At 55.0% G+C, this 24,137-nt stretch overlaps 2 protein-coding genes across 5 annotated transcripts in view; one reads left to right on the top strand and one right to left on the bottom strand.

Moving 5' to 3' along the window:
- Positions 1-11,673, top strand: part of MGAT5 (alpha-1,6-mannosylglycoprotein 6-beta-N-acetylglucosaminyltransferase) — a 362,902-nt gene extending 351,229 nt beyond the window's left edge. For 3 of the 4 annotated variants that reach the window (XM_019925447.3, XM_019925446.3, XM_073807768.1), the window contains exon 18: positions 5,753-11,673. In XM_019925447.3, coding sequence (XP_019781006.1) covers positions 5,753-5,951 — 199 coding nt within the window. In that variant the 3' untranslated portion in view covers positions 5,952-11,673. The other variant, XM_073807769.1, reaches the window with a different exon arrangement.
- Positions 11,674-12,745: 1,072 nt separating this feature from the next.
- Positions 12,746-24,137, bottom strand: part of TMEM163 (transmembrane protein 163) — a 251,881-nt gene continuing 240,489 nt past the window's right edge. The window contains exons 6-8 of the mRNA XM_033860239.2: positions 23,213-23,324; positions 15,107-15,248; positions 12,746-13,719 (exon numbers count right to left, since the gene is read on the bottom strand). Coding sequence (XP_033716130.1) covers positions 13,659-13,719; positions 15,107-15,248; positions 23,213-23,324 — 315 coding nt within the window. The 3' untranslated portion in view covers positions 12,746-13,658. The remainder of the gene's footprint in view (positions 13,720-15,106; positions 15,249-23,212; positions 23,325-24,137) is intronic.

Here is a 24,137-nt window from a genome sequence, read left to right as displayed (position 1 = left end):
GAGTTTGGTGTTTGCACTTTCCAGGTTTCCATGTGAAGTTTCTTCTGACCTCTGACTCATGCCCCCTGTCAGTGCTGAATCTGTTCCTCGATATTTATCACACCCTCCCTGGGCCACAACCTGGTTAATTACCTGTCACCCCTTCCCAACCTTAAGAACTCTTAATGCGGTGTTTTCCCCTGAGGGATTTGCTATCCCAACCCTAGATATTCCGCACAGCTGTGGTTCTGCCCCAGTCTTTTTTTTTTACATCTTTATTGGAGTATAATTGCCTTACAATGATGTGTTAGTTTCTGCTTTGTAACAGAGTGAATCAGTTATACATATACATATGTCCCCATATCTCTTCCCTCTTGCGTCTCCCTCCCTCCCGCCCTCCCTATCCCACCCCTCTAGGTGGTCACAAAGCACCTAGCTGATCTCCCTGTCCTACGCGGCTGCTTCCCACTAGCTATCTACCTTACGTTTGTTAGTGTATATATGTCCATGCCTCTCTCTAGCCCTGTCACAGCTCACCCTTCCCCCTCCCCGGGTCCTCAAGTCCGTTCTCTAGTAGGTCTGTGTCTTTATTCCTGTCTTACCCCTAGGTTCTTCATGACATTTTTTTTCCTTAAATTCCATATATATGTGTTAGCATACGGTATTTGTCTCTCTCTTTCTGACTTACTTCACTCTGTATGACAGACTCTAGGTCCATCCACCTCATTACAAATAGCTCAATTTCATGTCTTTTTATGGCTGAGTAATATTCCATTGTATATATGGGCCCCAGTCTTGAAGAGGATGTTTAAGGAACAGAGTGGGGACTTCCCTGGAAGTCCAACGGTTAGGACTCCACGCTTCCACTGCAGGGGGCACGGGTTCGATCCCTGGTCAGGGAACTGAGATCCTGCACGCCGTACGCACCCCCCTCCCCAAATAATAATAATAATAATAATAAGGCACAGAGTGGACTCAGGGCTCGCGGCTTGCCGGCCCCTGTTCTGGCTTCACACCCTTCTGGAGTGTGGTTGGCCACCGTGCTCATCCATGCCTAGTGCTCTGAGCTGCCCTGATCCTGCCTGGAAGTCTTACTACCTTCAAGTGTGGTATAAAACCCTTTTTAGAGAAAGCGCGTGGTCTCTAGCGTCACGCCTACAGGGATGCTCTCCTGAGTGGGGATGTGGACGATGCTGTTTTTTCTCGTTCTTTCTACGTGAAGACCCGGATCAGAGGTGGCCTCGATTCCACCATCAGAATAAAGGCCAGGCCAGCAGAGTCGGTCGGCGGCCTGCTCTGCAGCCCGTGGAGCCTTGTGGGAGGGAACACTGGTCTGGCGTCTGTGGAAAGCCCTGATGGTGCCAGAAGCTTCCATCTCCAGAGCACGTATCCCAAATTCTAGGTCCGGGGGGAGCTTGCCACTCGCCCCTTTTGCAGACGGCTCCCGTAGCAAAGTGGCTTTCTGAGAACCCCGAGTGTCTCCCTCTGTTTGAGCGGAAGTCTGGATGCACTGGGGGCAGACTACAGAGCGTCTACACAGAACTGTCTACGTGCAGCCGCTGCCCCAGCGCTGGAGGAGGGAACCCGGACGGGACCCTCAGCAGCGGCGGCCTTCCTGGCCAGGCCGCAGGCGGGGCTCCCGGGGCTCGCTCTCAGAGAGCACGGGGCCCACCACAGCCCGCCCGTCTGCAGGCCCAAGGGCTAGGTCCCGCGGAGGCACAGGACAGGGAACCAAGGAACCAGTTTCCTCTGTCCCCAGCAATGTCCTCACCTGTGAGATGGGGACAGCCCGGGTAATGATGAGAGAAGATGCAGCTGGTGCTGCAGGCAGAGCAGAAAAGTCCTGTCTTGCAGAGAGCTTGGGCAGCGGGGCAGGCCCGAGGCCACCAGGCTGAGGCCAGAAACGCCAGTGCCCTGCCACCTCCCTGCCCACCCCCACCCCCACCCGCCACCGTCTTCCAAGCTGAGCCCAGGGAGCAGAAGGCCTTGCTGTGGGGCGGCCGTGGGGTTACTAAACGCCCCTCCCACCCCATCCCCTTGTAGACACGTGGGTTTTCTTCCTAGGAGGCTGCCGCGAATGCTGAGTTTGCAGTAGAGCCTCCTGAAGTTAATTCTCTGTGCGCAGGAGCCCTGGTGAATACCTCGCCTCTGCACTTGTAAATACTGATAACGTCGTGAAAGCCCGGCTCTCTGGCGCGTCTGTTGAAACCCTCTTCAGTGAGGCAGTCCTGGCTTATTCGTGTTCGTGGCCTGTTAGCAGCGAGCTGCTGCTCTTTCTTCTCCAGCTTGGGGCCTGGCTCTGAGTTTAAGCTCCTCTCCGTCTTCGGGTGTCCCCGGCCTGTCCTCGCTCTGCAGTGTGACCTGATGTGACTTAAGTACAGCCCTTTGGAACGTCCCGTGCTGTCGTCTTGAATCGGGGAGTCAGGCAGGGCGAGGTGGGAGTGATGGAGAGGCGACCACAAACTCCTGTGCACGGAGCATGCGTGATACGGGTGGCATCCAACCTGACCCGGACCGGGGCCGGAGTGGCCGGAGGACAGAGGCCCCAGGCAGAGCCAGAGTCCGGGCTGGTGGGACCCAGGGCGGGCGCACCTCGGCTTCCGAAATGGGAACGTGCGTTAGCGGCAGGCTTACTTCGTGATGTTGCGACCTTTACAGGTTGTACCTTCTAAAAGATTCATTTATTGAGTATGGGTTGGTTGGTTTGAAGAACAGGAATTCTAAGCCATGAGGCCTGGACTGTGAGCTCGTGGGCACCTTCGGAGGAGGGAGGTGGCCCTGAGTCAGAGTGGTGACGAGGGAGCTTGGGGAGACTTGGTGGATACGAGGCGGGGCTGAGGAGGATGGGGCGGGGGAAGGAGTAAGACCGGCCGGTGGGTCCTGCTTCCATCCCTTCATCCTGAGTGGGGCTGCGTCGGGGGAAGGGTGGGCGGCTTCCCTCCTCTCAGGAAATAGGCAGCCCCACGGGAAGGGGGGCTTTGCCCTTCTCTTCTTCAAGGGCTATAAACTCTACACTAAGGGCTGAGGGGCCTCGGAAGCCCCAGCTCCCATTCTGTGAGAGAAGCTACTGAGGCCAGCTGGAGAGAGGTGAGGACCACAGGGGCCCACAGAAAGGAAACAGCACAGCGCGCCACAGGTCTGAGCGGGGAGTGTGTGTGTGTGTGCGCGTGTGTGCGACACAGACATCCCAGGAACAGAGAGGCAGAAACAGCCACACGCACGCCCTGAAGAGGCGAGGGACCACGGCAGAGCATGACGATGTGCTCCAGCCATTGGGAAGGTCTCCTCGGCAACAGCTGAGGACTGTGGCTCGCTAGCTCAGCAAGGATGCTGGAGGGGCCTTCCCGACCGCCCGGGGCTTGTGGGACGGAGACCTGCAGCTAACAGAAGGTAGAGCTCCCCGGGGTAGGGGGTTGGGTCACACCCACGGGTGGCTCCGGTGCCCCTCAGCTAAACCACTGGGGAGCTGCCTGGGGACGGGTCCCCTGTGGCTCCGGGGAGCACCTGCTGCTTGAGTGCCTCATGGTCATCTCTGGGCATCGGCCCTGGGCCGGCTGCTGCTGTTGCAGCCTCGTGGTCACGGGCGCACGTGCTCGCACCCCAGGAGGCCAGGCCTGGAGTCTGAGTCCAGGAGACCAGAGGCGGGAGGAGGGTTTCTTCCTGGCTCCTGGCAATTCTCCCCCTTGCCTCGGGGTCTCAGATGAGTTGTGGAGATTTCCACGCTCCTGACGAGCAGTGTACCAGGCAGATGGCTTGAGTTAAGACACAGCAGCTGCTGTAATTTGCCTAAATAAATAAATAGCATGAGCATGAATCTGGATCCCAGCACCGCATTCCATATGGCAACTTTTCACGCACAGTGGAGCTCTGGAGACCCCTTTTTGTGTTGGCCAGGAGGAGTGTCCTGTGAGGGAGCTGGTAGCCCCTGTCTCCGGCTCGGGTTTCCTTAAGACCTCCACGTCCCGCCCTCGCCATGCCCTCTGGGTGCCTTCGTCTCCCGGCTGGCTTACCTAACATCAAGGGGTATCGGGCCACTTAGAGAAGCTGCAGAGCTCCCTGGTGACTGCAGTAGCAAGATGGGCCGGTGCTGCCCTCCTGGGCACCGGGAGCCAGGCAGGCAGCCTCGGGGAGCTCACCAGAAGCCCCAGCAGATGCACTGGGAACCACCAGGAGGGCAGGTGGGCCCCGGCAGTTAGTTGGCGGGAGGAAGAAAAAAGAGGGCGCAGGAGTAATGGGGGCGCCATGTGCTCTTCCCCCGACACTTGGAGGCTTTCCAGAGGCAGCAGGAGACCTCAGGTTCCACATCCAGATCCCCTCCCTACCGGCAAGAATCAAGACTTCCATGAACAAAGCAAAATAGAGATGGTTGGCACGTGTGTAAGTTCTCACTGCTGGGCAAAGGAGGAAGGTGGCATAGCCCAGCCAGCGTCGGCCGGGGCAGGGTGTTGATGGGCATCATGATAGGTCTCGTGTGTTGAATACTTCCCAGAGCTAGACTCTGCCAGCTGCTCGATAAGCATTAATTTAATCCCTGGACCTTCCCTGTGAGGGAAGGATTCTCTCTCCCCATTTCACAGAAGAGGAAACAGACACAGAGAGGCTCAGTCATTGGTCCAGGGCCACACAGCTCATAAGAGATGAAGCCAGGACTCAGACCCAGATCTGTCTGGCCCTCCTATACCACCTTCTCTGAACTGGTCCCCACCAGCCATGTGGGGTACAGGGGACAAGGTGGGTAGGACCCAGGTACCCCAGGTAAGAGGAGAACTTACGTGGCTCTTCTTTGAAATGAGGCCAACACGGTTGGAAACAGAAACATCTGGTTCTCCTTCGCCCCCCCCCCCCCCGCCCCCCAGGCTGTGGTCCCAGGCTGAGAAAGCAAAGCCACAGGGGTCTCCAGCCCACAGAAAATTCACCTGTTGGGAGACTACGGCACAGGGGCAAGAACACAGACCTGGGATGATTCAGTCCCTGCTCTGCGCACCCAGAAACCTCAAGCTGGGGACAGGGCTGGGGTGGGGTTGTTACTGTTGCCACTGTCCTCCAAGGTCCAGTGACTCAGGTCCAGGACGGCACCTTCCCCGGGAGACCGTCTGACTGCTGTCCAGTGGGGACTAAGGCCATGTAACAGGGGTATCTTGAAGCCATTAATTGAGAAAATTAAATATAGTTTTTAAAACACATGTAAATAATGCCTATCTTTCCCCCAGTCTCACTCCTCAGAAGTCAACATTGTTAAGTCTTTAGTGTGTAGTCTTTCATGACTTCTCTCCCTCTCCCCCCTCCTCCCCCCGCCCCCCGTCTCTCTCTCTCTCTCACTCACACACACACACACGCGCGCGCGCGCGTTGGTACACCGTACATCCTGTCGTTACCTGCCTTACTCGAGGACAGCTCTCATGCCAATGCTCGCATTTCCACCTCTCCTCTGTCAAGGGCTGCATGTAACTCTGATGGTACAGATGAGCCAGAGTTGATTCAGCCATTTCCCACTTGCTGAGTATTCAGGTTATTTCCAGTTTTTCTCCATTACGGACAGTGCTTCGCTAAGCAGCCTTGAACACATAGGCCCACACACGTGTCCAGGCTCACACATGACCTTCTCGAGCCTGGATTTCCAGAGGTGAGAGAATGGCTGGGTCAGAGGCTGGCTGACGTTTCATTTCTACTGCAGGAGCCCCGAACGAGCTCCCCACGCCTCGGACGGTGGACAGGTGGAGGCAGGGGTGAGGACGACCCCTGCATCCCTAACCCCTTTCTCTTCCCCCGCAAGGTACGAGGTGACCTGCCAAAGCTCAGAGATGGCCAAGGACATCGTGGTGCCCTCCTTCGACCCCAAGAACAAGCACTGTGTGTTTCAAGGTGACCTCCTGCTGTTCAGCTGTGCTGGCGCCCACCCCAGGCACCGGAGGATCTGCCCCTGCCGGGACTTCATCAAGGGCCAGGTGGCTCTCTGTAAAGACTGTCTCTAGCAGCCACCGGCTCGTCCCCGCACGCACTCTCCTGGGGAAGACGGTGGGCAGAAATCATTCGGGGACTTTCGCCAGAGCCTGAACTCTTTTGGCGGGAGGTCTCGATTTGGTATTGCTCCCGCTGCGGTCGGAGGATCACAGCGGAGTTCTCACCAAAACAAAACGAGAGTCGACGTCAGGCCGGGGAGCCTGGCTTCTCCCTGGCACAAATTCATTTTTAATCTTGGAGGAGCTACTGTAGGGAGACTGTCTATGCAGCTGCTCCAGGGTAGAAAGAGAATCTCAAGATTCATTTAAATGAAACAAAACCAGAGGAGGAATTGAGCTAGTTGGAAAGGACTTCGTATGGGAACATTCCTAAACCCATTAACTTATTTATTTGGGAGGGAGGGAGGGGGAGCTGGGGAGGGCAGAGAGGGATTGATCATGCGTCTTGTAACTTCTTCGATCTTCCTCTGTTGGCCGTCCACCTTCACTATAATATTACTACTGTCTGCTTTGGGCAGGGTGCCCTGTGGGGTTGGTGGCATGCTTAAGGGCAGCTATGGGGACCTAGCTCCTCGAAGTGGATGGTGGCAGAACAGAACAAACCTTGTGTGCTTGCCACACGGCAGCTAGGGCACAGGCAGCCCCTGGCGTGCGGGGATATGCCTGTGTGGTCCAGAGAGCCCACGGGGACCAAAGATGGGCTGCTTTGCAGCGAGAGGCTCCTTTCCTCTGTCCCACCCCATCCCCAGCCGAAAACATACTCGCACCCAAACCCACACCCACATACAACCTTGACTGTAATTTCTGGTTAGGGTTAAAAGAGCTACCCTTGGAGCTCTTGGAGGCCGTGCTCTTTGCCCCTTCAGAGATTTGTCTTTGAGCTGAGATTTGGACGGGAGTGAAGCTGGTCTTAGGGACCACCAGAGCCGGGTTCTGGACGGATGGGCTCGTGTTGTATTCCCTCTAATGTCTGATGTCACTGAAGTCCAGGGAATGGGGCTCTTGGTGAACCTGATGCCGGCTCGGGGAGCAGGGGCAGGCCAGGATGCATGTGCACTGTCCTGGCCCCTCACCTGTGAGTGTGGGTGCGGCGTGCAAGGGGCAGGAATGTGATGCTGGCTTCTACTCCAGGCACAGGTATTTGTGGGGGGCGGGGGTGGTGAGCCACTTGGCAGGTTGGACCAAACCGTGGAGTCACCCCCCCAGCTTTTGTGTGAGTTCCCCCCGGTCCTGCACACCTCCACCCCGTGCCTCAGTGCTGTGCGTGTAAGCGTGTATGTTTCTGCGATGCCCCTGGAATCTCCGTACTGTTAAGAGCGAGCCCTCTTCTCTCTCTGGCAGAATGGCCCCCTTATGAGTTGTCCCGTGATCCGTCCAGACCTCACTCAAGCTTCTGAGTGCCTTGGTCGCCGAGCAGAGCAGCTGGGCAAGGCTAATGGCCTGGGTGGGCCTTCGGGACATGAGGTTGAAGTTAGAATTCTGCTTTCTGAGGACCAGATGGAGTGTGGAGACTTGAGTTATGGGAAGTTAGATTCCGCCTGCTTCTAGATTCTTCTTGGGTGTAAAATTAATATCGAGCACACAGCCAGCCATTTTTTCTTAGACCCTCTGTGGGTCTTAATTGCACCTCCCATCTTAGAGAATGGAGGGAGGGAGGAAGGGCAGCCGGGGTCTCCCCGACCCCATAGGTGGCCCACATGTGCCAGGGAGAATGCTGGCGGGGAGGTCTCTCTGCTCTGAGCGCGGATGCAGGGGCCCGCCCGTCACAGCCTGGCTGAGAAGAGCAATAAGGATGGAGGGTGCGAGTGCCTGGGTGCCTTGAAGCTTTGCAAGGGCGGTTTCCCGCAGTGGGAGTGCCATCCCTGCTGTGGGGAACAGCTTTTCCCTACAGATGGGACTCCTGGCTGCAGCCTCGCTGGTGGCAATTTGCTTGAGGGCCCAGGCCTGCAATTCCTGGGCCGGTGCTGCCCTCTTCTGGGCTCTTCTGGGAGCTTCCAGTGCTGAGGACGTGAGTGCCGGCGTTTGACCAGCAGGGGGAGCCGGCGGGCCGAGACCAGTTTCCCACTTGGCCAGATAAAGCCATTTTGCGAGACAGCTGTTACAGCCAACCCAGGAACTCTGAAAGCAAGGAAGTTGGAAAGCCCTGTTCTCAGAAAGATGCTGTGCCGGGCTTGTGTTCCAGAAGCTGCAGGATTGTTTGCTGGCTGCCCCTGAGCTCAGGGACTCTCCGCCTTCTGGAGAATTCCTCTTCTCCTCGTCAGGACTCTAAGGTCAGGCAGCCAGGAGAGCACCTCCCCAATTTGAAGATTCCTGTGGCTTCCCCCCATTTCTAGTAATGGAAGTAAGCCAGAGCTCTCTGCCTGCAGGGCTGCTGCTCCTGGGGCAAAGAAACCCACACTCCAGTTCTTGAGGGCATTATGAACAGAGGCGGCGACACTGAATGTATACTGGCTCTCAGGCCTCCACACACGTGGCCCAAGTCTGGTCAGCGACCCAAGAGGACATTGGGATAGGGACCTCCATCTGCCCTGCACAGGAAGGGGTGCGATTCCTGCCTGCCCTGGGAGAGGAAGGCACCTCTCAGAGTGTGGTCTGGGAGCCTTCGATGGTTTTGCCGATGCCAATCTTAATAGAATCCTAAACCAATTAATTGGTAATTGATGACAATTCCACAGGGAGAGAAATCCCCAATCAGGATTAGTGTCTTCTTGTGCTCTGAGCATCTCTTATCTCTTGCCTGGTCTTTAGTTTTCGTACATTTTTTTCCTAAAAGATTTGGGATTTTTTTTTTTCCCCCTCCACTGTGATCCTAAGTTCTTAAAAAAAAAAAAAAAAACTCGAGGGAAAACATTTAATTTATTAAAGGAGAGAAAGCTTTCCTTTGAAATGTAAAAGACTTTCGGGAATAAAAGTTCCTGAAAGGGGAAACACTTCTCCCGCCAGTAAACACCTCATTTATTTCTTGTATGTAATTCGATTTGCACAAGTACAATTGGAGAAGTTTTTTTGCATTTTTGCTTAGATTCGGTTTTGTCACTGCTTATAGTTTACTTTTTGTGTGTTTTGCTGTATGTTTGGAGATATTTCTTTGGTGATATTTATTTTTTCTCTGAGGTGCCTTTTCACTTTCGGGTTCGTTTTCGGAATGTGGGGTTGGTTTTTGGAATCTGGGTTTTGTTGAAGGAAGCTAGCAGACTCCTCCAGCTTGGAGATAGGACATGCCCTGGCATCACTGTGGGCAACTCAGGCTGGGCGCCGGAAATGCCCTCCAAGCCCCCCCCCCGGGGGGGCCATAGTGTAGGGGCACATACACCCCCATGAAGCCATGAGAACCCCCAAGGTCTGACTTCCTCCAGACCAGCCCATACTTTCCCAGGCTGCTCGGCCAGGTCTTTGGGTTTGGGGACTGCTGGTTGACACGTGCCACCCCAGGAGCTTGGTGAGGTCTGGCTGCAGCAGAAAACCAGCCCTACCTGAGGGGTTGCACTGAAGGGAAGCAGGCCCTGCTGAACTCATGGAAGCACTGGCCCAAAACCACTTCATCTGGTTAGCAGGATGAAGGGGAAGAAATACGCACCCCCTTTTTTTGTTTCTTTGGCAAACGTGGGGTTCGATAAAAGTGACTACTCAGCTTCCCGGTAAGCTCACTTTGGGGCGCCCCAGTGCAGCTCACTGGTAGTGAAGCCACGAGTGTGACCAGGTAGACAAAACTGTTCTGTTTATGGGTGGATTTGTGCTTTTTAGACCAGACCAAGGCAGGCCACCCCGTTCTCCGAGGTGGTTTACCTAGATTGTGTATTTAATGGGAACATTGCCACCCTCTCCCATGCCCCCCGCAATTCTTGATTTAAAAAAAAAGGTCTGTTAACGACAGGCTCAGTTGTGTTACTCTCCCATGCCTGGAATGTTGTATTTATTGAAAAGTATTTTCATTTCTACACTGGCTTCACTCTAACCCCATCCATCCCTATGGGGCTGCAGAGCACCTTTGTGTGAAGAGCTGGATGGATGTAGAGAGATTCAGACTTCTTTAGGAAGGTAGGAATTTCCTAAAGCACAGGGCGGGTTCCTTTCCTTCTTGTGGGCTTCAACAAAAAAATGGAAAACCAAGTTTTTATAGCAAAAGGCCAAATTAGCTGTCTAGTGTCCGATGCAGAAAAAAACTACCCTAGCTTTCTTAGCACTTAGGGTTTTTGTGAGGATTCAGTTTAGCAGTGAATTAGCAGTGCTTAGCAGTGTCTGGCATATAGTAAGCCCTAGTGAGTGTTAAATCTTGTTGTTATTCGCCTTTCGTAAAATTCGAGAAAAAAGAGCTGAGCTCACTTCCTAGCCTTGATTCAAAAGTAATACCTACGGGAGAATACTCCCAAGTTGATAGAATGTTGTAGGACGTAGTGGTGGAAGATACCTGAGTCCTGTGTCCACCCTGCTGGTTAAAATGCACTGACTGGAAAATATGCCTGACTGCAGCCCCAGATGGAACTGGGCCACAAGAATTAGCAAACTGAACATAAGAGGGTGACCTCTGGCCACATGCTGCGGACCGCACCCCACTCAGCTTCTGGATCCTTCCAGGGTTTTGCTTTGCAGAACTTGGTGAGCTGGAAATTAAAATGAATTCTCTGACAGACTGTCCCCTTAAAGTTACCCATCTTTCTCTGAAATGCAATGATAGAGGCGTTTCTGTTTTTTATTGAAGGGGAAAGGAATGACCAATTGAACTTAATCGCTCCCCAGGAAGCCCCTTTTGGCGCCCCCTGCTGGCCAGGGTGGCTCCTGCACTGTCCAGTCCAAGAGGATCAGGCTCCCAGGCTGGTTAGTTGTCACGTTTCTCTCGCATTAAAGGTTATTCTATGGGGGTGGCGGGGGCGTCTTCAGAGCTCCAAGAGGCTACTCGGGGCTTAATGTTGTTTTCCCAGATCACCTGAATGTCAGTTCGCTTTTTTTTGGGGGGGGAGGGGTTGGTTTCAGCCTCTTGCTTCCCTAGATAGGTTTAGAGTTGTATCTCCTCTCCTATCTTGGCCCTATTCTGCATAGATTGCATTTGTGGAAAATGGAGGACTATGTTGGAGTCTGGTGTCTTTTTCAGATCCTTTGGATTCTCTTCAGCTGAATCAGCAGTCATTTAAGATCGGAACTTACCTTCTTCAAAGCATCATTTCCTCTATTCTTCCCAGATCTTGTGGAGCCTTCAGATTACCCCCCAGCCCCCCGCATCCGGTGAGGCACGACAAAGGGATGCAAGGGCAGCCGTGCGCTCGTGCGTCGGGCAGGGCCCCCGTCTGGGTCCGTGGGGGGCAAGGGTGGTCCTGGAGGCTCAGAGCCTTTGTGGTGCTGGAGGGCTCCCTGGGCCAGCCGGCCAGGAACCTAGCACAGGCAGCCACCTCTGGCACAGATGAGATGGAGCAGACGTGGGATGCCTTTGCTCACCGGCCTGCCCGGGTGAACAAGAGTGGAAGTCTATGCCAAAGGAGATGGTGACGTCCTTTCTGCTGTAGTTGCTGTCACAGCCTTGATGTCTGTAAGCTAATGGCCATTCGCGTCTGTGTCTTCAGCCAGCTCCTGGTACAACCATTTTCTACTGTTCACTTCTGGGGTTAAGTAGTGCGGGATTCTGCAAATAAGGTGTTGCTGTCAAATGTACTGTACCGGCGTAGAGAGCACTGCTTTGTTTTCCACTGTTGTAGAGAAAACTAGGGAGAACTTTATTTTTCAATAAACTTTTCTTGTGTGACAGATGGAAGTGATTTGGGGGCGGGGCGGGTGGGTACCAGGGCTCCAGCAGGACCCCGTCCAGCTGCATCCCCCAGCCGTGGTAGCTGCTGACTGCGTTTCACCGTTTGCAGGTACACTGCCGAAAATGCTGATAGGAAGGTAGGTTTAAGGAATTGGGGAGGTGGGGGGCTCACTATGGAACACCCACCAGCACTAATTGCAGAGCACGCTCACCTAGAAGGGAATTGAGTTTGCAAGTAGACTGTTGTTTGTTTCGTAGGTAACTGTACTACATCAGATGTTTAACAATCTTGAAGGATGGACTAGCAAGATAGCCCTTAAGAGGCTGAGGGCTTATTAGACCTGGAACATGTTTCCCCACTTCAGAGAGAGCACTTGGACCCCAGGGCTCAGTGTGGTTAGGCACAGGCCCTGGGAACAAGGAAGTTCAAGTTCATGCTCCCACCAGGAGCTTGTTGTGGGGATGGTGGAGGGCCGTGATGCAGCCTCTCCGAAGCTGGTGAACCTTCTGGTCGCTGCCCAGAGCAGAGACACCAAGGGAGACAGCCTGCATGTTTGATGGGACACACGTCCCCGAGGAAGGTGAGCATAACTTGAGTGCCTAAAAGTTTGGGGGCTGCCACGGCATAGCTGTCACAATGGGAACTATATTAAACAGTAAATACAGGGAGAAAACCTGCAGAAAAGAAACCTATTGAATCTTGCATTTCCCAGACCTGGACAGTGTCCATCTTTTCTGTGCAACATGGTAACAGCCCAATAGAATATGCCTCAAAATGCCGTTGGTTTAATCGGATGCTTTCAGCGTGCCTTTCTCTCCAAGGTCAGTGACCTCTTAGGACCACACCACCTCCCCTTCCGGGGCCTAAGGTAGCTGGGGGGCGGGGCACGGCCCTCCCGGACTGGGGGGGGTGGTCAGCTCCAGGCACCACCACATGGACGTATGTGGCTACTCTTTCTTCCCCTCCCTGAGCGGGAGGTGAGACTGACCCCCGCCCCCCCCCCCCGACACCCCGTGCTTCACCCACAGCAGTGACAACCTTCACCATCACGTCCCCATACCATACAAAACAAGTCAAGGTCTTTATTGGTCGCCGTCGCCCGGACAAGCAGCAGTGCTAGAGGTACAGAATGTTGCGTGTGGGGAGACCGTTTTTGTGTGTGTGTCGTCTTTAACAGAATCTATGCCTAACGCTGCATAAACCGAGAACAGCTTGTTCCTTACGACGTGAACAGACTGAAATGTACCATTACCACGTCACACAGCATAAGCATATAGATACATCTATGGATAGATTATATAATTATTTATTACAAATAAACTGTAGTTTCACACCTCTCCAAAAGGGATCCTGTGTTTACACGTACGTTCGGGTTCTGAATGTACAAGGAAGGGTCAGGTGCTGAGTTCGACCATGCAAAAGCTCACACGTCTATCAATCACGAAGCACTTTGAAAATAGAATGGTCTCCTCCTTCAGAACAAATCTGGTGTTTAGATTGAGGATTAGTAAAACAGTATGAAATGAATGAAATCCATGGACAGAAATTAGGAAGTGATAAAGGGGTGAGGGACCAACGGGTACGGTCTTCTCTTAAAATCTGCCAGGAGACTCCGGGCCCACGTGGAGGACCGAGGAGGTGAGTCCGGGGAGCTGCTCTCCATTTGAAGCTGGGAGCACCCCAGAGGCATTCCACCAAGCAGACGTCGTATCCTCCCCACACGAACCTTTTTACTGCAGAAGATGGAAAAGGTCAGTCCTCCCGCCGGAGACGGGGTCCTGCTCCGTGCTCACGGTCCTGCGGTGTTTGGCGGGGGCAGTGGCGGGAAGCAGTGCGGTCCGGCCTGCTGGGGAGACCTGGTTCCCGTGAGCACAAAGAAAGTGAACGTTCAGTTAAACATCAGTACCGTCTGCCTGCATGGAAACCTCCGGTGGCCCCGACAGTCCTCATGCGGATGCAGGGCAGCCGGCCCCGGCCTCCTTCACTCAAACATCTCGTAGTGGCGCGTCTGCCTCACCCTGGGCACCATGTCGATGAGAAGCCTGCGAAGAGAAAGGCCGGTCACCCCAACACAGACCCTCCGCAGCCCTGGGCTTGAGCACTTGGGAAACAGATGGGGGCTTTGTTTTTTTATAAATATAATTCACATACTATAGAATGCCTACAATTCAGCGGTTTTTAGTACAGGCACCCATCACACCCACCTAATTCCAGAACGTTTTCATTGCCCCCCCCCCCCCCCGAGAGAAACTCCATGCCCTCTAGCGGTCACTCCCCACCCCATCTTCCCCTGACAACCACAAACGTACTCTGAACCTCCATGGACTTGCCTATTGGGGACAGTTCCTGTAAGTGGAATCATTCAGATGTAGCCTCTGGCAACTGGTTTCTTTCGCTGGGCGTGTTTTCGAGGTTCACCATCTAGCAGTAGCATGAATCGGTATTTCTTTCTTTTTACGGCTGTATAAATACTCCACTGCATAGCTCTACCCCATTTTATCTATTTATCCATTCAGCAGTTAATGGACGTTTGGGTTCTTTAAAACCCGCATACGTTGGGCATATGCGTTGTCTCTACTTTTTTGCCCGCTGTGAATAATGCCACTATAAATGTTCATGCATAGGTGTTTGCATGGATGTGTTTTCGTCTCGCTGCAGTATATACCAAAGGGTGGGATTTGCTGGGTCAAATGGCGGCTCCGTGTTTAACATTTTGAGGAACTGCTAAACTATCCCCAAAGCGGCTGAACAATTTACATGCCCACGGGTAAGATACGGAGGTTCCGATTTCTCCACATTCTCACCAACTCTTACCATCTAGTGGGCGAGAGGAGGCATGTTAACATCTAAAAGCTCAGCACCTTTGAGAAACTGTTCTCTTTTCAAAGGCCGACTCCAGCCTAGATGCTGGATGCAGAGCCAGCGATGCCTGCTGGGCACTTCCTTCTTCAGTGACAGGCCTCAGGCTGGGCTAGAACCAACCCTACCTGTAGCCCTCCTGCACCAGAGTCCCTTTTGTAAGAAGTTCTCTAAGTGTGAGGTCCCGGCCTCTGTAGCAGGTGGCAGAGGGGACTTTAAGGGTGAGGACAGCCCCACAAACGCCTCCCTGGTGCTGATCGTGACCCTCACTACAGAGGCGGAAAGGGGCACAAATCTTTAGGCACGAAGGGTTAAAAAGGGAGGACCGTTCAGTGAACTACAAAAGACGGCACACAAAAGCGGACCCTTTGTGACCGAAAGCCTAGGCCCCTGGTCCAAGTCCTTGCCTCACTCCTGTCCCAGCCCCCAGAGTATGTGACGGCTGCAGGGGGCTTTTCCAGTCTCCTGACCTCCCCCGGGGGCGGGAGGGTCACAGGTACAAGACGTGATCGGGGCTGGGGAATAAAGCACCCGTGGCCGTCCGGAGAGCAAAGAGGAAACAGCACTTACTTGACCCCGTAGGCGAATATGGTGAGGCCGATGAGCACCCCGATGCTGCCGTCCAGGTACCAGACGGCCGAGTCGTGCTTGAACACCTCGGCGCTCAGCAGAATGGAGAAGCCCATCACGGCCCCCACGAGGGAGTTAAACCCTGAAGAGAAGCAGAGAGGGGCTGAGGGCAGTGCCCAGCGAACTTGCTGAGCCACCAGGAAAACCACCAAAATGCCAGGCGTGCCTCTGCGTCCCGGAACGCGTACTGGAAGGGACGTTCCAGAAGCACTTCTCGGGTGAGAGCCGCCACCACCTCAGACACCCACACGGTTTGACAAATCTCTGCTCACACGTCACCAGAGACCGTCCATCCCCTGCCAGCCACCATGCCCAAGTGACAGCCTGTGTAGGCTCCTGTCGTCTTCCTCCCAGGCCCCAGGGACACAGCAGGGGCACCAGGCCTGCCAAACACACAGGGGACACTCAATACTCAGTGACTCACACCTGTCCGGTGTCTGCTGGGCAAGTACAGAGCTGGGATTGTCTCAACTCTGAAGTCAGATTATCACCCTCGTTTTACCAATGAGAAAACTAAGTCGAGCAGAGTGACTGAGGTTTAGTAAACTGACCAGCGTTATACAGATTGAGAGGGGGCAGGGCTGGGATTCTACCTGAACCCGTGTGCTTTCTCTGCCGTGTCTCCTAAGTCACCCAAGGATTCTTCACTCTCCAGGAAAGAAATGCATAGACTAGCATTAGCTACCTGGTTGCAGAAAGGGCAATCCAACCAGAACTGGAGCTAACAGACGTGGATCACCGTCTCCTTTCACACACGTCACCTCAGTGGGTCCCCACGACTGAGGCATCGCACTTCCAGTCTACCTGTGGATTTTCCAAGGCCACGTGGGAAGGGAATGGTTTAGAGGGGCACCTGGGGTCTCGCCGTGCTGCGAGCCACAAGGCTCCTCGCCTGCCCCAGCATAACTGGGGCCTGAGAGCAGCTGCAGGTCCACGCTGCCCGGTGGTCCTCTGGCAGCTGCCCATGCAGGCCAGTAACCTCTCCGACAGCAGGCCTGCTCCGTTCCCTGGCAACTCCACCTGGGTAAAGGCGCCATGCTTCTGCTGAATAACCTTAAATGCATTCACTGTGGGCTGCACCACTGCGGGGGTGTGGGGTGTTCTAAATGAAGAGCAGGGGGACAGGAAGAAGAGTGTAGGGTAGAGATGACTTAGGCCAAGCCCTTTCTCAGGATCCACGGGGTGCACCTCAACAGGTGGCCCCTTCAACAATGGGACCGAGATGATGCTGGGTTTGCAAGGACATCTCACAGCCTGTTGCATCACACCCTCAAATCTCCATCATCTCCCCACTCCAGGTCTCAGCTGAGGACTCGGCCTTGTACTTCTTCGAGCACACAGGTTCAGACACCAACACCTCATCTTCGCAACACCAAGTCCACCGCCCGCCTATGCCTGCTGCCCTCACATACTCAGCTGCTTCTCCAGTTACTGCCATTCCTATGTAAGACTGGCACCTTCATCCCTGTCCACTGAAGGGCTTTGCTCTTGAATTTCTTCTCCCTCTCCTGGGTCACTCCCACTGGGATAAGTCTTAGCATCATCACCCACCTCCACCTCCTTCCTGGACCCACCACGATCCCCATTCACTACCGCCCTTCGCAAAACTCCCTGGAGAGCTGGCTACCCCATCACACCTCCCATTCTCTCTTCGCCCCGTCCCACTCAGGTCCCTCCCTCCCCCCAGCGCTGCCCTGGTCCTGGATGGCTGCCGGCTGCCACAGGCCATGCTTAACGCCTCGTCCTCACTGGACGCCCTCCTAATAAGAACATGTCTCTTCAGCCTCAAGTGACGCCGTGCTCTGCTGCTTTCCTGCTCTGCACCCTCGCTGGTCCTTCTCAGTCCCGTTTGCTAGACCCTCCTCCTGGGGCCCATCTGCATGCCTGCCTTAGTCCCCTGAACACTTCCTCCGCCTATATTCTCCGGCCAGGTTCTCACCTCCATCCCATAAGCCCGCATCTCCCTAGCTCTCTTTCGTCCTGACCTTTCCCCTCAGCTGCAGACATATAAGCATCTCAAACTGAACACGCTCAGGGCAAAAACTGCTGCCTCCCAACGACTCACCCTGCGGCCACCCTCTCTGTAAACAGCGCCCCCGTGCACCTAGCTAACGAAGCCAAACATCTAGGAGCCCAGCCTGGACCTCTCTCACATCCCGAATCGCGTCCACCCATCAAGTCATTCTTGCCACCTGTCACCCCCCAAACCCGCCCCCCCGGTCTAACCCCTTCCCACTGCCCCTCCTGCCCGCATCCCCCATCTTCTCCACGAGTCCCCTCGCGGCAGCCAGACTGACCTCTGTAGCGAACAGCAGCCCGGTTCTGAAAACCATCCAGACTCTTCACGCCGGCGAGTCCTGCGGTGACCAGCCCCTCCCTCCTCAGCTGCACCAGGCCTGCCGGTCCGCTCCTCGGCCCCCTCCTCCGGCCGTGCCGCTGCTTGCAGCCGCCGGCCCCAGCCTCCCCCGCAGGCCTCCGCCGGCCGGACCCCTCGTCCTGGGCCTCCCACGCTGCCTCCCCAGCCTGGACTCAGAGCCCCTAAGGCCGTCCCTCCCTCCCTCAGCCACACCCTCCTACCGGCACGCCCTTGCTGCTGCTTCGCGGTTCTCCTTAACAAGACATTTTTACCATTTTTCTCTTTGCAGACATCCCTCTTTCCCACCAGAAATGTCCGCGTAAGGACAGGAGTTTTGTGTCTCTCCTTGCTCTGCTCCAAGTCCCAGCACAGGGGCTGGCACTCCTCGGGGACTCGATTGATTGCTGCATTAAATACTGAGTTAACGGAGGGGGGGAGGGGGGAGGGGAAGGCATGGACATGGCCTTAGCCGTGGACTCCCACCGGCCGGGCTGGGCCGTCCCGAGGGAGAGAGGAAGCCACCGCTGCCCAGGCTCTGGGGGGCTCCCTGCCGAGGCGGGCCTGCGGCTACAGCTCTGGGGAGACAGCCCCCCGAGAGGCGGACGATTTACCCCTGAACTTCAGGGTGTGGTCTGGGGCCCCCTGGAGAGCCAAACTTCTCCAGTCGCTTCCCGAGGCTCTCCACAAGGTTCACACCCGGCGGAGCCTTCCAACCCAGTTTCACCTCAATACAGGTGACATGGGTTAGCAAAGGCAAACCCCTCCACCTTCCTGCCACCGGGGACCATATCCTCCAGAGGCCAGTCCAGGGAACTGGGTGGAGAGAGCGGCCGGGACTTGCTGGGAGCCTGCGGCGGGTGAGGGCTATTCCAGGCGGGGCCTCCACCTGCCCCGCTGTGTCTACCTGGGGATCCCGACCCACCGTCCGCAGGGAGCACTTGTACCCCTCCCCCAAGGCCTCCACTGCAGACAGCAGACCTGACGAAGAGCTTTCTCTGGGTGCCCTGTGGGTACCGGGAGGGCAGGGCTGGCATCAGCTTCACCTGAGATGTGTCCCACCAGTTCCAGGTCCCAAGGCCAAATCTCTAAGCCTTCCACCTTCGACCGACAGGAGACAGGCGCCCTTCCCCGTGCTACGTCCTGGCCTCTCCTCAGGGCCGCCCGGGGACAAGGCTGCAACCCAGGCCCCTGTGGTGTTAGTTTCCGTGGCTCCTCCAGGCTCGCTCACCTCTAGACGATGGGGAAAAGCAGTCAGCGTGCTCCCCTTCTCTGTTGGCCGTGCGGCTCATGTAGCTGACTCCACTCCGCCCTTGTCACCGCAGAGTCTCTCCCAGCTCCTCGCACACAGAGCGCTTTGGAGCTCCCCCCCTCTCTGTCCTGCCCATGGTTTCGGCCTCTGCATATCACACCCTCAATTCTGCTTCCATCTCTCCCCAAGGAGGGGGACGGCGGGCCCACTCTGAGACGGGGGAGGCCGTATTTGTCTCCTGTCTCCTGATACATCAGGATCATCAAGATACTTCCCCTCTCCCATTAGTAGAGGCTGGCATTTACCCTCTTGCGTCTGGCTGTCCCTCGAATCTCCCTGTTCTTTTTAACAAATGGAATCAGAACAGTCCTCTTAAAAGAAGTCTCTGCAGCCCACGCCTTTTCTCAGAAGGCCACCAAAAGCGTCCACAGAGACCACTACCCTGTCAAGGGGCTACCTGGGCTGGAGTTTACCTCTCAGGCATCAAGTTGGGGGAACTTTGTTTTCGGGGGGTGGCTACAGGAAAATGGCAGAGACGAGCTAGAGATGGCTGCTGCCCCAGGGCAGACTGGAATCCTTCATTCTTCTTTCTCCGTCTTTGTCGTGGGTACCAGTGGGCCCCCGGGGCCCCCAGAGAAGCCCGGAGGAGCTCAGAAAGGCTGCAGAGGGTGGGAGGTTCCCCCAGACAGCCACTAGATGCCCACTCACTGCACCAAGTCACCGGGCTCTGCCAGCCCAGGACCCACCAGCCTCTCCTTTCCACAGTGGGGGGACCCACCCACCCCATGCAGACTCCAGATGGTTCACAGCTGGTGGAACTTTCACCCTGTTCACCCACACCTTCCAGGAGTCTCTGACCTGCTCCGCTCTGCCCACCTGTGGTTGTGACGGAGCCTGACTCGTTTCAGCTGCACCTCTTATGAGCCCGTGCGGGGACACTGGAAACGGCACACCCGGACTGGGGGACGACTCCGTACCCACCCTGCGGCCTCCTTCAGAATTTTAGAGGCTTCCTGGCGGCAGCTACTCCCCAGGAAGGACACTGAGCCCACAGGCCACCCATCTTCTTAACGAGGCACACGAGGCCCCATCGGTCACTCACCTCTGAGCCGCTGTCCGCACCCCACCCAGGCCCACATGCTTGTTCCATCTGCCTGTTAAAGCCAGGGCTCTTGCCAAAAATAAACGCCGTCATCATCTTAGAAAACAAAACAATGTCTCAGGCGATCTTGATTAGAGGCTCTAACAGTCTGGCGTTGACGACTAGACAAGAATCTGTGTCATGAAGCACCTATTCATTGTATGCAGGAAATTCTGATTCAAAGTCGTTCATGTACTTGAAATCCACCACAGACTCCTGATACTTCAGAGCAGTCAACCCAGGCCCCTCAGCTCGGGTTTCCGGCTGTCCTGCGGGCAGCGCTGGAGCCCGGCTGCTGGCCCCTCGTTCAGAACTCCCCCCGGGTACCTTTCCACAATCTTCCTCTGTCTGATTTGTAGTATTAACTTGCCTGGCCCCCTGCCCTGGGCCAGACCAACAGTAACGGCAGGCATGGCTCCCGAAGCCCAGCCGGCCCCCGACCTCCCCACGTGAGGGAAGAACAGAGAGCAGATACTTACAGAGGGTTCCCTACTTCTGCTCATCAAAGAATGAGGAAAATCGGGATCCCAGACAAGGCAATTCGCAGGAGGCTGTAATTACTGCCGCCTATTTAGCTGACACTCCCACCAAGCGGGGGACTGCAGAGTACGACAACCATGCCCCCTGATGGCGGGGAGGGGGCCCTCATGGGTGACAGGCTAGGGGACCAGGGTGCTGCCTCAGCTCTTTGCAATAGCGCCCCCTGTCTTGCTCTGCCGGTCTGTCTCTCCTCAACCTCCACAGCCAATTCATCCCCGAGCCCTGCCCATGTTATAAATATTGCCCACCCTTCCTCCATTCCCCCATATCTCCCCCTCCCCAACGCAGGCCACCACCCCAAGAGCTCCCCAGAGACCTCTCCCCTCCCTGAGGCCTCTCCGCTCTGTTCTCTACCTTGATGGCCACAAGTCTCTTTTAAAAACATCCATCATGTCACCTCGTCTGTTTAAACATTTAGCAAAACATCCAAAATCCCACGCTTGACCTAACGTGCTGATTGGTCCGCCCTCGCCCACTCGTCGGGGCCCCTCATATCCTCCCTTCCTAACTCTCCCCTTGCAGATGCCCCAGGCTCCCTCCCAACTCGACTCCCTCTGCCTGAGGAGTGCCTGTCCCCGTCTTTCCGCCTGTCAGTGGAACAATTTTCACTTAAACCACCCACTTCTCTTTGTAATGACCCCTCTCCCTGGGTCAAGACTGGGACGGAAGTACTGCTTATGCAGGTGGATGGTTTTGTATGTGAAAATGATGACATCAGGAGTTATTTCATTAGAAAACACATACTTCTCATCAGGGGCTTCTCTTACACCCTACAAAATGGTGGGACGTTAGAACGAGTGAAGCCTAAATAGAAACAGCATCTGGAACGCCTGTAAGGCATTAGGTGAAGTCACCGGTCGAGGGAGGGGCACCCACTGTTCTGAGAAGAAGGGGGTCAAGCCCCGTGGTCATGGGTAGAGAGGGGACAGGGCCTCCTGCCTGGCGGCCTGGGAGGAAGGCGTGACTGCTGGGTCCACATTCAGGCTCCCGGCCCAGTGTCTCGGCTGCAGTCACCTGAATACAGAAAGTGCTGATATCTGTAAATCAGAGGGGCTCTCTGACTTATGGGATCTACTCAGGGCAGACAGAGGAGTGCCTGCTGGGTACTCACCACCCGGAGCCCCGAAAACTGTGCTGACTGGTGCAGCTTCCCCCAGGCCGGCCTTCCCGTCCCTCGTGTGCAAGGTAAAGAGACTTCGAAAGGAAGGAACAGAACACGTCGCTGGAGATTCAAGGTCCAGCCAGACCTCTGCTCTGTTCAGGCCTAAAGGGTGCAGGCAGAGCTGTGCCCCTCAGAGCAACAGAAAAGAACCTGGAAGGTGGCTGGAGAACCCACACCCGAACTCCTGGTTACTGCTCTCAGCCCAAGGCCGCCTGTGCTCTCATCCCTAAAAAAAGCAGGATTCCACAGCCAAAGGAGGCGTTTTCTTTTCCAGCTTAAAAAACACCAGACCACAGAAATCACACAGAGTGAACACTTCTCCCCCAGTCCTGGAAGCATCACTTTGACCTCCTGCCTGCCTGCCCCACCGTGCAGAAGTCCAGCTCCACACACGGCAGGGCATCAGCACAGGATCAGGAGTCCAAGTCCACACCGTGTCAGCAAGCTCATCACTTGGGAGGGAAGAGCCCTCTGACCGCCGTCCGCCCTGTCCTCAACGGATAACAGCTACCCACACGTGACTGCGCCCACGTATTGCACATAGGAGAGAACCCTGAGAATCTGAGGAGGAGGGAGCAGTGCTTTCCTTAAGAAAGAAATCATGGGAATTCCCTGGCGGTCCAGTGCTTAGGATGCAGCACTTTCACTGCTGGGACCCGGGTTCAATCCCTAGCTGGGGAACTAAGATCTCACAGGCTGTGCAGTGCAGGCGGGGGGGGGGGGGGGGGGGGGGTGTGGAGAGAGAAGGGAAGGGAAGGGAAGGGAGGGGAGGAAAGAAGGAAGGAAGGAAGAAAGAAAATCCTAACGATCTCTGCCCTACTTCGTGCAGGCACATCCACCGACCCACCAGCTTTTACCCTTGGACCTCCCACCCCAGGGCACAGGGGCTCAGGTCGCTACTCCCGACCCCCAGAAACTTCACACGCTCCAGGATAAAGAAAAAGAGGACAGGCAGGCAGTAGCGTCCATCATGTTTCTAGTTTGCATGCCAGCACTAGTTTGCAAAAAAACGGAAACGTGCGTTTTCTACTTTCACACCTCCTTCTCTGTCAGCCCAGAGGCCACGCGGGAAGCTCCTCCTGGCCCACAGGACGCAGAGGGACACCTCCGCCTGGTTTGGGTCTTGAGCAGAGAACACATGGCTCATTTCCCTGGCAAAGCCCTGGTCACTGCAACTTGAACTCCCAGGTAAGCATTTCACTAGCTGGAGGGGGAAATGGGCATGGAGCGTTCACCAAGGAAACCTGCACAGAATCCAGGGAAAACATTTACTTTTTATTTGGAGCAATGCACATCAAATGCAAGGCTCTGGGAAGCCCTTTGTGCTCCATGATTAAGAGCCTGGGGAGCCCTGAGCCACCCTGGTAGGAGGTGCCGGTGGAGGTGATTCAAGAAGAGTGTATTCAATTCCTAGGGCACAAGACATCTGCCCTGACAGGAAACCCTGAGAATCACTAAACAGCCTGGGTGGAGGGGAGGGCAGTGAGGAACAGATTCCGAATTGTTGAGCTCTTCTGCGAGACGAGCAGCGAAACGTGACTCAAACAGCACCTCCCCTCAATGTGAGCTCAGCCCCTAGACACACTGGCCTTACTCACCATCGGTTATGAGGGCTCTGCTGGTCAGAACCTTCCCCAGCATGAACTTCAGCACAGCCAGGATGCTGCAAAGGATCCCACTTAAAATGGAGACGCTGAACAGGAAATCATCCTAGAAGAGAAAGTTCCAGATTTCAACAGTTCAGCTCAGGTGAGAGCAGATTGCAAGCCACTGGCCTTTGTTCCCAGAACAAATCATCACTGGTGTACGCTGCCACCAGGTGGGGGTATATTGCTTGTTTTTATACCTCAGTTACCTGTGTCGCCGGGAATCAAAAAGATGATCAAAAACGAATAATCCAAACTTACACTTCCTTAGAAACCGATTACATACTTCTTTTCCTGTAGGAGATTCCCCTTCCCGCTATTCTGCCAAAATGGTGGCAATCACCGATCAATAACGGAGTTGGTCAAATGCTAAACACAGTGACTTCTGTGTCGAGTTTTCCATGGAGAAGTCAAAAAGCAGCTGACTGCGAAGTCTGGAACGTGTAAGTGCACCACTGGCCTAAGAGCAGAGCCGGCTGAACTTGCCATGGGGTCCATCGTGGCTGGAGCTACTTACAACCATATTTTTTCCTTAACCTCGCGCAAGCAACTGGAAGTTCATCTATAGCCTTCAAGGTGGGAAAAGGTATCTAAAAATAAAGTCTGCTATTGATGTTATCTTAGCACTTCCTATAAGTCGTTAGCTTACCTCTGCAAGCAAAGGCGTGCGTCCCATATGCAAAAGCGAGTAGCCGTATATCTAGCCCATAGGGCCTCTCAGCTTCGGGCTCCCAGGCATCACTCCCATGAAACACAGCCTCCAGAGTCCCCACTATTAAAACGCCACTGCCAGCAAAAATCTCATAAAGCATCACATACACTCAGAGAAATAGGATTCCCTACGCTGTTGATTAATCAAATAACAGAACGCTGGTAA

Source organism: Tursiops truncatus, chromosome 7, assembly GCF_011762595.2.
Source record: "Tursiops truncatus isolate mTurTru1 chromosome 7, mTurTru1.mat.Y, whole genome shotgun sequence".
Taxonomy (NCBI): domain Eukaryota; kingdom Metazoa; phylum Chordata; class Mammalia; order Artiodactyla; family Delphinidae; genus Tursiops; species Tursiops truncatus.
This window is presented reverse-complemented; position numbering and strand designations above follow the sequence as displayed.